This window comes from Ips typographus, linkage group LG4 (assembly GCF_016097725.1).
Source record: "Ips typographus isolate SLU linkage group LG4, UJ_Ityp_2.0, whole genome shotgun sequence".
NCBI classification, from domain to species: Eukaryota; Metazoa; Arthropoda; class Insecta; order Coleoptera; family Curculionidae; genus Ips; species Ips typographus.
In genome coordinates this window covers 9,954,167-9,965,822 of record NC_138425.1, presented here as the reverse complement: position 1 = coordinate 9,965,822, position 11,656 = coordinate 9,954,167, and the positions used below count along the sequence as shown (strand labels likewise).

The 11,656-nt window shown below is 33.9% G+C and overlaps 2 protein-coding genes across 2 annotated transcripts; one reads left to right on the top strand and one right to left on the bottom strand.

Annotated features, from left to right (window-relative positions):
* The first annotated feature begins 101 nt into the window (after window positions 1–101).
* LOC145727653 (cytochrome P450 6a2-like) lies at window positions 102–2,786 on the top strand. Its single transcript, XM_081977374.1, has 8 exons — window positions 102–287; window positions 568–715; window positions 769–935; window positions 987–1,339; window positions 1,400–1,603; window positions 1,656–1,899; window positions 1,958–2,209; window positions 2,260–2,786. The coding sequence occupies exons 2-8, from the start codon at window positions 576–578 to the stop codon at window positions 2,427–2,429; spliced, it is 1,530 nt and encodes a 509-aa protein (XP_081833500.1). The 5' UTR covers window positions 102–287; window positions 568–575; the 3' UTR covers window positions 2,430–2,786.
* Window positions 2,577–10,777, bottom strand: LOC145727652 (centrosomal protein of 290 kDa-like). The gene is made up of 30 exons (XM_081977373.1): window positions 10,463–10,777; window positions 10,279–10,364; window positions 10,022–10,222; window positions 9,833–9,968; window positions 9,646–9,782; window positions 9,467–9,593; window positions 9,145–9,416; window positions 8,907–9,091; window positions 8,689–8,854; window positions 8,463–8,634; window positions 8,302–8,405; window positions 8,175–8,236; window positions 7,942–8,119; window positions 7,327–7,891; window positions 7,181–7,275; window positions 6,920–7,126; window positions 6,719–6,866; window positions 6,377–6,614; window positions 5,835–6,335; window positions 5,578–5,782; window positions 5,353–5,525; window positions 5,091–5,300; window positions 4,846–5,038; window positions 4,623–4,795; window positions 4,273–4,551; window positions 3,954–4,218; window positions 3,348–3,514; window positions 3,107–3,299; window positions 2,789–3,052; window positions 2,577–2,734 (listed from the first exon to the last, which is right to left on the bottom strand). The coding sequence occupies exons 1-30, from the start codon at window positions 10,482–10,484 to the stop codon at window positions 2,636–2,638; spliced, it is 5,823 nt and encodes a 1,940-aa protein (XP_081833499.1). The 5' UTR covers window positions 10,485–10,777; the 3' UTR covers window positions 2,577–2,635.
* Between the last annotated feature and the right edge of the window lie 879 nt (window positions 10,778–11,656).

The window sequence follows — 11,656 nt, the reverse complement described above, 5'->3', positions numbered from 1 at the left end:
ACATCTATATTTTTGATTGTGTTATGTCTCGCTAATATAAGGTCAAACACCACTTTTCACCTGCGTTTGGTACCGCCAGATCTTCAGCTTTCTTCAACGCCAACCATATCGAGAGAAAGTTTTAACTGCTTATTTGCTTGATATTAGGTAAAATAGCAAATATACGAGAAACTGCCGTGGTTAAATGTGTTTGAAAATAAGAGTTTGGTGTGATGGGTGGCTAGTTTGAAGAATCTACTTAATCAGGAATTTTTACTTTTAGATTGAGTAACAGGAATTTGATTAAGGTAAAACGTTCAGTTGATTTTTAATTTTATTATTGATCAGTGAATGTTAAAGCGTTTCGTTGGTCTTTAGTGAAGGTTAATCAGCATCGCAATTAGTTAGAATATCAAAGAGTCTAAATTGTATTAATTTTAACTTTTAACAAAATTCTTTAGTGAAAATTAAAGGTTAGTTTTTGGTTCAAATTAATTTTTAAACTTCCTGAATTCTGTTCTTAAATATTTCCCTTAAAAGTGTCTAAAACAATTACCATTAACTTCCAATAAATATCTTACATTTCAGATCCAATAATGTTCCTATTACTTTTTGGCTTTTTATTGATATTAATTTATGCATACTTTAAAAATGCATACAAATATTGGAGTTCTTTGAGAATTCCTCAATTGGATCCTATTTTTCCCTTTGGTGATATGGCAGACGTTATATTTAGGTAAGCAACCGAATCACAGAAAATCAGCAGATTTTCTAATCCTTGTTTTGTAGAAAAATTAATATGGGTGATAAAATTAACACAATATACCAACTAGGAAGAAGCAAGGGTTATGATTATATTGGTTTATATTTCTTCAGCCGAAAAGCATTTCTCCCCTTAGATCCAATTTTAATAAAAAACATTTTAGGCAAAGACTTTCAGCATTTTTCTGACCGAGGTATGCAAAGTAACGCATGCAAGTCACTGTATTTTGATTTTGATTCAACAGGCATTTATTACGACGAAGAAAACGACCCACTGAGCGCCCATCTGTTTTCCATAGCTGGGTCGAAGTGGAAAAATCTAAGGGCCAAACTAACGCCTGCTTATTCGCCCGTTAAGTTAAAAGGAATGTTTGATATCATCTTGAATTGTGGCAAACAAATGTCCGATGTTATCGGTGAGATATCGGACAGTGTAGGGGAAGTTGAAATAAAGGAAATACTAGCTCGGTATAGTACTGACGTGATAGGTTGTTGTGCTTTTGGGTTGGATTGCAATACTATGAGAGATCCTGAGGCTGAGTTTAGACGAATGGGTAGACGTGCTTTTACACAAACTGTGGGTGATGTAGTAAAAATGGTAGGCCAGATATTTTTGCCACAACACCCTGTATGAAATATACAAAGTCCTTTTTTTTAGGTAATAATTAGAAGTTTTCCACCTCTTGCCAAAGTGCTTGGTATTGGAGTATTTTCAGGGCAGGTTACAAGTTTTTTTAGAAAAGTTGTTAAAGAAACTATTTCCTATCGAGAAAATAATAACGTTTATCGATCAGATTTTATGCAGTTGCTTGTCGAATTAAAGAACAACCGTATGATTACTGATGATGACGAAGTCAAAAAGGTACACTGTATTCAAAGCAAAAATACTAAAAATGAACTGAAAGATTTTTTAGGTTAATTTGGAACCTGGACAAACATTAACAGTCGACGAAGCTGCAGCTCAAGCCTTCATATTCTTCTTGGCAGGATTTGAAACGACTTCCACTACAACAAGTTTTGCATTATTTGAAATGGCTTCCAATTCTCTAATTCAGCAAAATGCCCGCAATGAAGCACTCAAAGTTTTGGCAAAATATGATGGTCAACTAACTTACGACGGCTTATTGGAGATGAAATATATGGATATGGTGGTAAATGGTATGGTCAAGAACTGGCTGTTGCAAATTGCATATTAAAACTGTATCTGCCTTTTCAGAGACGTTAAGAAAATATCCCCCAGCTCCGGTATTTCTAAGGAAATGCACTAAGCGTTACCCTATCCCCAACACCCAGGCGTTTATAGAAGAAGGTCAGTCGGTTCTCATTCCTTGCCTGGGGCTGCACAGAGATGCGGAATATTTTCCCAATCCAGACTTATTCGATCCAAAGAGATTCAGTGATGAAAATAAAACTAAGGTTGTTGATGGCACGTTTATTCCTTTCGGATCGGGGCCACGTAACTGCATAGGTTAGTCACTTTATGTTAATCAAACAATTAAACTACATTAGATTTTGTAGGAATGAGATTTGCAATGATACAGTCAAAAATTGCGCTCACACTAAGCCTAGTAAATTACGAATTCCGTTTAAGTAAACGCACTAAACTCCCCCTTAAAATGGAAACCAAAGGAATAATTTTAGCTCCTATAGGAGGCTTATGGATCGAGTTCAAACGTAGGAATGCGTAATCAGGAGTACGGGGAAATAAAGGGACAGAACTGGAGAGCCCCTGTAATTTTGGCACATTAAGTATAAGTAGTAATTTTTTTTGTAAAATAATAATTTCAAGCTTGAAGAGGCTAGAAGCGAGAAAATTCCGAAGAGCCACAAAAGCATCATTTTCATTCTTTAATAACTATAAAATGTATAAAACATACAAATATCATTCACTGAACTAACCATCACTACTAACTTCAGAAACTTCTTCTATTGTACTAGGAATATCAACTTGATAGTCCCTTTCTGATTGTTGGGATCCTTTGAGTTCAGCTATCTGAAATATGTTAAAAATTAAACTAGAAACAACATTAAACAGAGTGAAACTTACTTCAGCTAAAAGTTGTTTTTCTCTATTGGCTGCAGTGTGTAACAAAACCTTTACTTTATCTAGCAATTGAGTTTTCTGAAAAAGTTGCCCTTTCACTTCTTCAAGCTGCGTTCGAAGATGCTCAGTGAGTTCGTTGCTAATCTGGCTTTTCTGCATTTTCTTCGCCACATGCAGTTGAACTTCTAAATCTTTTAGTTTTTTGAGACTTTCTGTGTATTGCTCTTTCAGTCGTATGTTATCCCGTCGTAGCTTATCTGCTGATGACTGTAAGCATGCATTAAATGACAATTTTGTGTTAAACAGGAAGTGATTACATACCGAACGTTCTGGTAGTGGTCTTTTGCCTCCTGTTAGTCTCTTATTTTCAACTTGCAATTTTTCTACAACACGTTTCAGGACAAAAACTGTACGCTCCAACTGAGATACTTTTTTGTCTTCAGTGGACTCAACCACTGGACTTTCAGACGTGGAAACGCGATGCTGGTTTTCACTTTTTAGCAACTCGACATAACTAGCAAAAAAACAATTAACTCAAATTTAAGCAAAGAAAGAAAACTACTTTTCTAAATGTAGTATCTGCTCTTGGAGACGAGGTGTTTCTTTGGAATACTTTTCCAAGTCCAGTTTCAGCTCAAGATTTTCAGCTTCGAGACATAAGTTTGCTTTTTGCAAACTTCCCAAGCTGGCTTGCATTCTTTCGAGTTCATTACGCATTTCCACTGAACCCTAAATAATAAATAATAATGCTCATTGACGTTTGTTCTATCATGTAAGTTAAGTGTATATGTGTGTAAGGTGTGAAAATTTAATTAAATAATTAACTATAATTCTAATAGAAAAATATTTTTTTTAAACTTTATGTTTTAAAATTGCAAACACTCTGAGTTTGTTTAGGCGTCTAATCTAAGTTTAAAATTAATATTCAAGACTATTTAAAATTTACATCCAGAGAGAGTAAACTTTATGATGGATAAGGAATATTTCTATAATACACCGCTGTCGACATGATAAAACGATATTTAATAGTTTTCGTGGGTAAGGTGATCTATTTCTTTTTGAAGTTTATTTCCTTTAAGATGCTAGTGAAGTTTTGGATACTATTTAATACTTGAACTTTCTTCGGAAATTTCAACAAAAAACAATTTGAATTATTAATATGCAATACCTTTGAGCTTAATTCCAAAATTGCAATTTTCCTCTCTTGTGCTTCCAGTTTTTCTTGCATAACCGCAGAACTTAAAACACCAGCCCCTTGTTGTCGCATATCCATTTTAGCTTGCAAAGTAGCCAATTCACGAATAAGTTTTTGATTTTCATCTTTTAGTAAAGCTATTTCCTGGTTAGGCACTATTCTTCTATGATCAGTTTTTATCGCTTTGATTCGGTTTTCCAAGTTTATTTTTTCCCTTTCTAAACGTTCGATTAGAACTCTATAAAGTGGATGTTATAAAAAAAAACCTGACTAAAAAAGACAAATTACATACCTAAAACCAGTGCAGGCTTGCTGTAATTTCTGAAATTCTTCCTCTCTTTCTTCCAGTTTATTTTTATATTTCTGGCAATTTTCTTGCCAGTATTTTTGCTTTTTCCACTTTTCAAAATCTTCGTGCGCGCTCATTCGATGTTTTTCGTTAATAAGTTGTTCCTGAGCTAATTTTTGACTCAAATTGTCCACTTCCTTTTCCAGTAAATTTATTCGTTTTTGCAGTTGCTCTTTCACACTCCTCTCTGACTTGTTAATCCTAGCTGATGATGTGGCAGATCTGGGAAAAAAATGTATTACAAGCTCGGATAACTTTCATATTTCAGCAATTTTAAAGTGAGATAGAGTTACCTTTTAGAAAGCTGGTCTTTTAGATCCCTAACTTCATCTTTTAAAAGTTGTTCTTTTTTAAGAAGGGCATCACATTTGTTTCTGAGAATGTCCACATCTTTATGATCAGGTTTCTGTTTAGCAGACTGGTGGTTTAGTTCTTCTGATTTTGTAGACGCCAGTTCGGTCTCAACCTGAAATTAATCCGCAATTTTTACTGTCTTACCCAATTTTCATGATTTACTTGTTCTAGTTTGGCTGCCAGCTCAGCAATTTTTTCATCTTTCTCCCTGCAAAGCTTTCGAATATCAGGATCAATGTAACCGACCATTTTAGGTTCTGCCTGTTTTGGCAGAGGTTCTTCTTCAGAAATCTCTTTGAATTTTTCGTAATCAGTTTTGTAACTGTTCAACTCTTTATTATGCTGCTCATTTAAGCTGAAATATTTATTTCTACATTTTTTTAGATTTGATATAGCCAATAAACCACCTTTTTCCTAATTCCTGCATTGCAATTAACCGATCTTGAGCCATTTGGCGCCATCTGGACGCTTCCTGGTGAGCGTTCTGTAACTGAACATTACTTTGAGTTAACTGAGTGTGCAAATCTGCTAAATGTTGTTCCAGAGCACGAACTTGCGAGATATACTTCTCCACTGCCACTGATTTTTGCTTAAAAATTACACTTTCCTGTTCGAGACTAAAACAGAAATTTGCTACTTAATAGGATTTAAATTTCATTTCGGATTTACCTGGCGCAACGCTGTTGTTCTGTAGCAAAAGCTTTTTTTAGGAGTAGAAGTTCTTTTTGTAAGTTAGCAGCAGCTAAACTGTGTTTGTCTCTGTCATCCTTGAGAAGGGTCTGATACTTGATAATTTCTGAGTCTTTCTGCTTTAACCTGTCTTGAGCAGACTTAAGGGATACCTAAATGAATTGTATTGAAGTTAATAAAGCAAATATGTGTTGGGCGCGTTACTTGTAACATAGCAATTTGCTCGTTTACGATGTTATTTCGAGGTCTAATTCCATCTCCTCCTGCCCCATTATGAGGTGTTTCGTCCATGTTTTTAGTACGATCCTGCAAACTTTTCAATGAATTTTCCAGCGTAGTTGCTCGTTCCTCTGCTAGTCCAAGTTTTGTTTTGTTTTCGACTAGTTCTTTCTCCTTCTGCGACAATAACCTTAAAAACCACAATTAGTGTTAATTGTAACTTTGACTTAATCTTAGAAAACCTTATAGTTTCCATCACTTGGCTTTCTTTAACTGCAATTTGTCCTTGTAAGTTGTTCAAGTGAATTTTTAGGGCAGTTAATTCAGAGTTTTCTGGCTCTTTCACCTCAAATAGAGTCGTCTGAGTTTCAACATTTCTCAGAATAACCATTTTCTTCTCAGTCTTTTGTTCAGTTACTGGCTTGGGGTCTAATGATTCATGTACCACAGTTTCCCGTACCAGTATAGGTTTTTTCCTGACTTGTTGGAAATCAACTAATTTGTATGCCTTAAACAGTTCAGCTTCTAGCTTAGCAATCTCATGTTCTTGGTTTTCGACTTTTTTCTTTAAATATTCGGTTTGCTGGTTTTTGGGGCTTTCTTGAGTTTTTTCCTGCATTAAAAACTGGGCATGACTTTCTTTGTTAACTGCTAGCAGTTTGTCCATAAAATGTTGTTGCAAAGTTAGCGGAACGAAACCATGGTATTGTATTCGTTGTTTCAAAACTATGTCCTGCAAAACTCTAAAGCAAAAAAATAGTAGTTTGGAATGTTTTGATTATACCTAATTTTCTTGTCCAGAACTGTCCGCTCAACATCAAAATGCTTTCGATAACTATCTAATTCCGAGGACATTTTGCTATAACGTGCTTCCCAATTTGAAACTTCCTTTCGGAGAAATTCAACTTGCATTTTCTGTTCTCTTACTTCAACACGTGACTTGGCCAGGTCAGAATAGAGGGTATCAATCACGGCCTTATCTTCAGACGTGGCGGTCAGGTCGATAATTTCGTGTTTCAAACCTTTTAACCGAATAACAAAGCTCTTTTTAATCTCTTTCAGAAGCTAGACGATAATAGATGTTTTTGAGCAAAATTATTTGCCCTTAAAGATTTAGCTCAAATACCTAGCAACTCTTGTTCCTTTTCTTTATTCCTGCAAATCGTTAAAGATACGTCATCTTTTATTTTATTAATGTTATCCAGTAATTCAGCGTTTTCTAAGAGCAGTTTCTCATTTTCTTTAATTAACGAATCAATTTTCTCTTCCAATTCCTGCAAACAATAAAATAATTAATGCTTTGATTGTGTATAAGATTAATACTAACTTTAAAATGTTCCGGTGCAATCCAAAGAGCTACTTGATCCTCAAGACTGACAACTCGTTCCTGTAAAGTGGAGTTTTTCTGCAAAAGTCCATCACCGTACTTGGAAAATTCCACAAACTTCTCTTCAGATTTCTTCAGTTGTTCTTTAACTAGTTCGTATAAATTGTTAGTGTGATCGGCCCGATTTTTTTGCGACAATGCTTCGACCTTTAACATGAGAGTTTTAAAAAACTGTTGTTAATCAAAAATCTAGCCCTCTACCTCAGATTTTGCCAATTTTTCAGACAACTCCATAAGATGAGGTTCGTGTTTATGAAGCTTCTGATATAATAGGTTCATACACTGTTCCGTTTTTTCTAAGCCAAAAAATGTTTATAGAAGCTAAAACTATAAAACAAAAAGGTTACCTTTAAGTTGGTTGTTTTCACTCACTAAATCCGCTTCGTTCTGTTTTAAAAGTTGTAATTCCATTGCATGCTGGTTCTTCATTTCTTCTGTTTCGTGAAGCAACTGCCTATGTTTCTTTATTGTTTCATTTAATGAATTTTGTACGTCTTTAAATAAAGTAGCGTCTACTCGTGCTAGTTCTTTAGAGCAAGACAAGTTTTGTTTTGTGTACATTACAGCTAGTTTGCTTAAATAGTTATGCAGTTGGGTGTAATGTTTTTGACGCATTGAATCACACTGCATTTTGACTTCAGCCAACTCATTTTCCTTTTGCATTAATTGGTTTATGCAAACTTCAGTTTTACGTCTTTGTTTAGCTAGAAGTTCTTTTAATTCGTCGTGAGGAAGATCATCTAGAGGTAAAGGTTCCAGCTGAATTAAAGTATTTTCTGCAGCTTTGAGTTTCTTAACCATGTCATCTTTTTCTAGAAGACAGTTCTTGTGCAAGTAATCTACGTTTTTGTTTATCAATTCTAATTCTTTAGACAAGTTGGAATCTATTTCCTCGTCCTCTTCCCTCAACTTCTGCAATTATTACATTGGCTTAAATTCCACAAATAATTTCAGATACTTACTACAAAAAGTTTTAAAATATTAATCTTCAGCTCTTCAAAGCATGAACCACTCAAAACTTTATCCAAAACTCCAGATGGACTTTCTTTTGGTGTGTCATCAATTTTTACCTTTAATGATGAGTCTGGTGAGTCAGTTTTGCGAGGAGTTGTAGCTGTTTTGTACTTATCCAACTCGGTTCTGAATAAGGTTTAGAACATTGCAATCAAATTTGTACATTGGAGGAATCGCTTACCGTGCTTGGTGTAATTGTTCCCGAAGTTCACTGTTAACACCTTCAAGTGAGTGAAGTTCAGCCTAAGATGTAAAGTAATATTTTATTGTCACTAAATTGAGTTAAGATAGAAAAAAAATATGATTACTTGTAATCTCATTGCAGGATGATACCACCCAGATATATGCTTGACGTCTAACGCTTTTAGCAACCGTTCTAGAACATCAGATTTCAATTCCCTTGGAGAATTTTCTGGAATGTTTACAGTTTTTCAGTTTACTTGATTTCCTAGTCTAATGCAAATCAAACCATTTCGAACTTGTACACTATTTAGTATTTCATGTAGCCCTTTCCGCAGTGCTTCATTCTCTTCAGACAGTGCTTGAATATCAGCAGAACGGTCTTCTTTGGTTGAATTTTTCTTTGGTTGTTCATCTTCCACCACTTTGTGGTTTAACGATCTTTCCAAGGAGGATGCAATCTGCAGGACGACACAGTTAATAAATAATCGTGGTAAATGTTATGCCAGTCACACTTTTTGCTTCAAATTTCGTATCTCCAGTTTCAGTGTAATACGTTCTTCCTGCATTTTCTTATTCTCCAACTGAAGTTTCTCAATTATCTTTGCTTGTTTCTTGGATTGGGTTAGACCATCAAGATCAATGTCTACGACTTCATCAGCTGTTAAACCAAGTTCTTTCCTAAAATATGTATTCATCAGAGTTTCAGTATGTATGCCGTTCGACTAAATACCTTAAGAAAGTGTTCTCGATTTCCATTACATTAAACATTTCCTGCAATTTATTAATATCCTTTACCAAACCAACGATTTGCTTCTCATGTAAGAATTTCTCGATTTTCAATCCTTGAATTTCTTCCAACTTAATTGCCATCTCGTACTGGCCATTTTCTTTCATTTGATTTTTGATGGTCGATAACTAATAATTTTTGGTATCATATAATAAATAAGTTATTAAAATTCAGTACCAACCTCAGATTCAAACATTTTACTCAATTTATTGGCAAATTCTATTTCGGTTTGCATTGTTTGATACCGTTCGTGACTTTTCTTCACTTGTTGAACCAAACCTTTCTCTTTTTCCCCCATTTGTCGTATTTTGTTTTGTAGAGCTTCTTTACTACTTTTCAGTTTATTAATAGCATTGGTACTGTCCCGAAGTTCTGCTGTGCAGTTTTGCATTTCTGCTTTTAGCATAGCTAATTGCGACTGAGTTTCTTCAAGAGCAATTTTCAGCTGTTTTTCTGCAAAACCTTGTTAAATATTATTAACAAACAATTAATAATTAACGAACCTTCTGAGATTTTGTCGTCTTCCAGTTTTACTTCTTCCTTGTCTCCAATACTTTGGTGATCCTTTTCTGCTGCTGGAAGCAAAGTTTTCAGTTTCTCAATGTGATTATCTTTGTCTTTCAATAACGCCTACAAATTTACTTTCTTTAATGTCTTTACTTTAGTAAAATGTATGTCTTACAATCCACTGTAATTCATTTTCTTTCATTTCCTGCTCTAGCTTTTGAAGCTTATTTTCCGCATAATTTTTCTCTTGTTTTATGACCTCATTTTTTGATTTTAGAGACTCATTTTCAGTGGTTAAAGTTTGAATAGTTTCTGTAAACAATTTTTTTATTATAATTATTGCTTTTTGAAGTTATACTCACCTTGTTGCGTTTTAATATCAGCTTCCAAACGTTTTAGAATTTCAGTCATTGATGTTATTTCTGTGGTGGCTGTAGATAACTGGTCCTTAGTCTCAGACAGTTTGTCTTTGAGAATCAAATTTTCACTCTCGATATCCTAGTAAATTATAAATTGAGAAACTTTAATATTTCTGAAAGTGTCAAACTTACTTCAAGGTCTTTAAGTAAATCCCTTATCTGTTGATTTTTCGACTGCACAAGATCTATCATACTGGCATTTTCCTGCTTTAAATTTGTTTGGGTCGAAGTGTCCGACGATTCGCTCATGTCATGATTTTTGCTTTGGGTTTTTTCAATTTGGATCTCCAGTCGTTTATTTTCCATTTCCAATTGTTTTAGCCGCTTATTGAGCTTAGAAAATATTATAGTTGCGTTAAATAATTTAAATATACACTATAAAAACCAACCTTCTGAATTTGGACGTTGGATCGTTCATTGTGTTGTAGAGTTTTCTTTAGTTTTGACTTAGTTTCAAGATATTTATGTTCCAAATCTAAAAATGTGTTTTTATTAAAATAGAATACGTTACAAACTAGAATTTTTATGTGCAATTTGAAATCCTTTTCTTTACTTAAGTTATTACCTACTTACTTTCATACTCTATACCACTCATACTATTGGATATGATTTGAAATATTTTTTAACTGATATTTAAGTTTTTGTAGTTTGTAAATTGACACTGCAAAATTGTATGTCACTTTAGTAGAAGTTGCGAATGAAGTTAAACTGAATGTGGGTTATTTGTTGTAATTGAAGTGTTTCAGCTTCAAATCGCAACCAATATCGATTTTCAGCGTTGCTTAGAAACTGCAATAACATGACTTTTAATACAAAGGGTGGCTAATTAGTGTGACTTTATAATTTAATTTACTGTATCATATACAGTCTATGGTCTACATAACTCTTGAGTATACCATATTTTAAGAGAAAGAACAAATCAGAAATAGTGAATTTTTTGATAATCATTTGGATAAAATGATCCTAATTTTGACGATAATTTAAACACATTTTTACACGAAAGGAAGGAAATGACAAACTCAGACAGGAAATGAAAAAGTCTTCTCCACAATACTTTATTATGACCTAGATGGTAAGGTCTGCTCAACAAGTTTAATCGCCTCTTCGGTGGATGGTGCACAAGTGCACTCTTTTTTTCCCCCTAGGGTCTCACCCAGCCCTAAATGGGTCTAGTTTAAGTTTTTTGTTTAATTTTTAATTTAATGTGCTACAGTTAGTTTTTTCTCCATAATGAGCTTTGTTCACCTATTTAACTATGTTAAATTCACTAATTTGTTATAACATGGGTCTCTCTGTCTCTCCCCTTGTAAAAAGACAGTAGTCACATTGATCGACTAATTTGAGCTCCTGAAGATGGTCATTTATGTGACCGAAACTTGTTGAGCAGACCTTACCATCTAGGTCATAATAAAGTATTGTGGAGAAGACTGTTTGTCATTTCCTTCCTTTCGTACTCTTGCGACTCCACTGAAAGAATATGGACTACTACTTCTTTCTGAAAACATTTTTACATTTTCCTGTTGCATTACTCGTAATAATAAAGAAGATTGTATTTTTTGTTTATGTTTTTTTAACTTCTTATTTCCAAACAATATAAATTCTACTTTCATTATGGGGCATATAAAATAATTTTTTTTTAATTTATATATGTTCTTGAAATTTGTCTTTCAACTTGATAAAATAGAACATACATATAGAGATGATTAATTTACTAAAAAAATAAAAAACAAGAACATTTTTTTTTACCTTCTTCACAAACAGACTGTA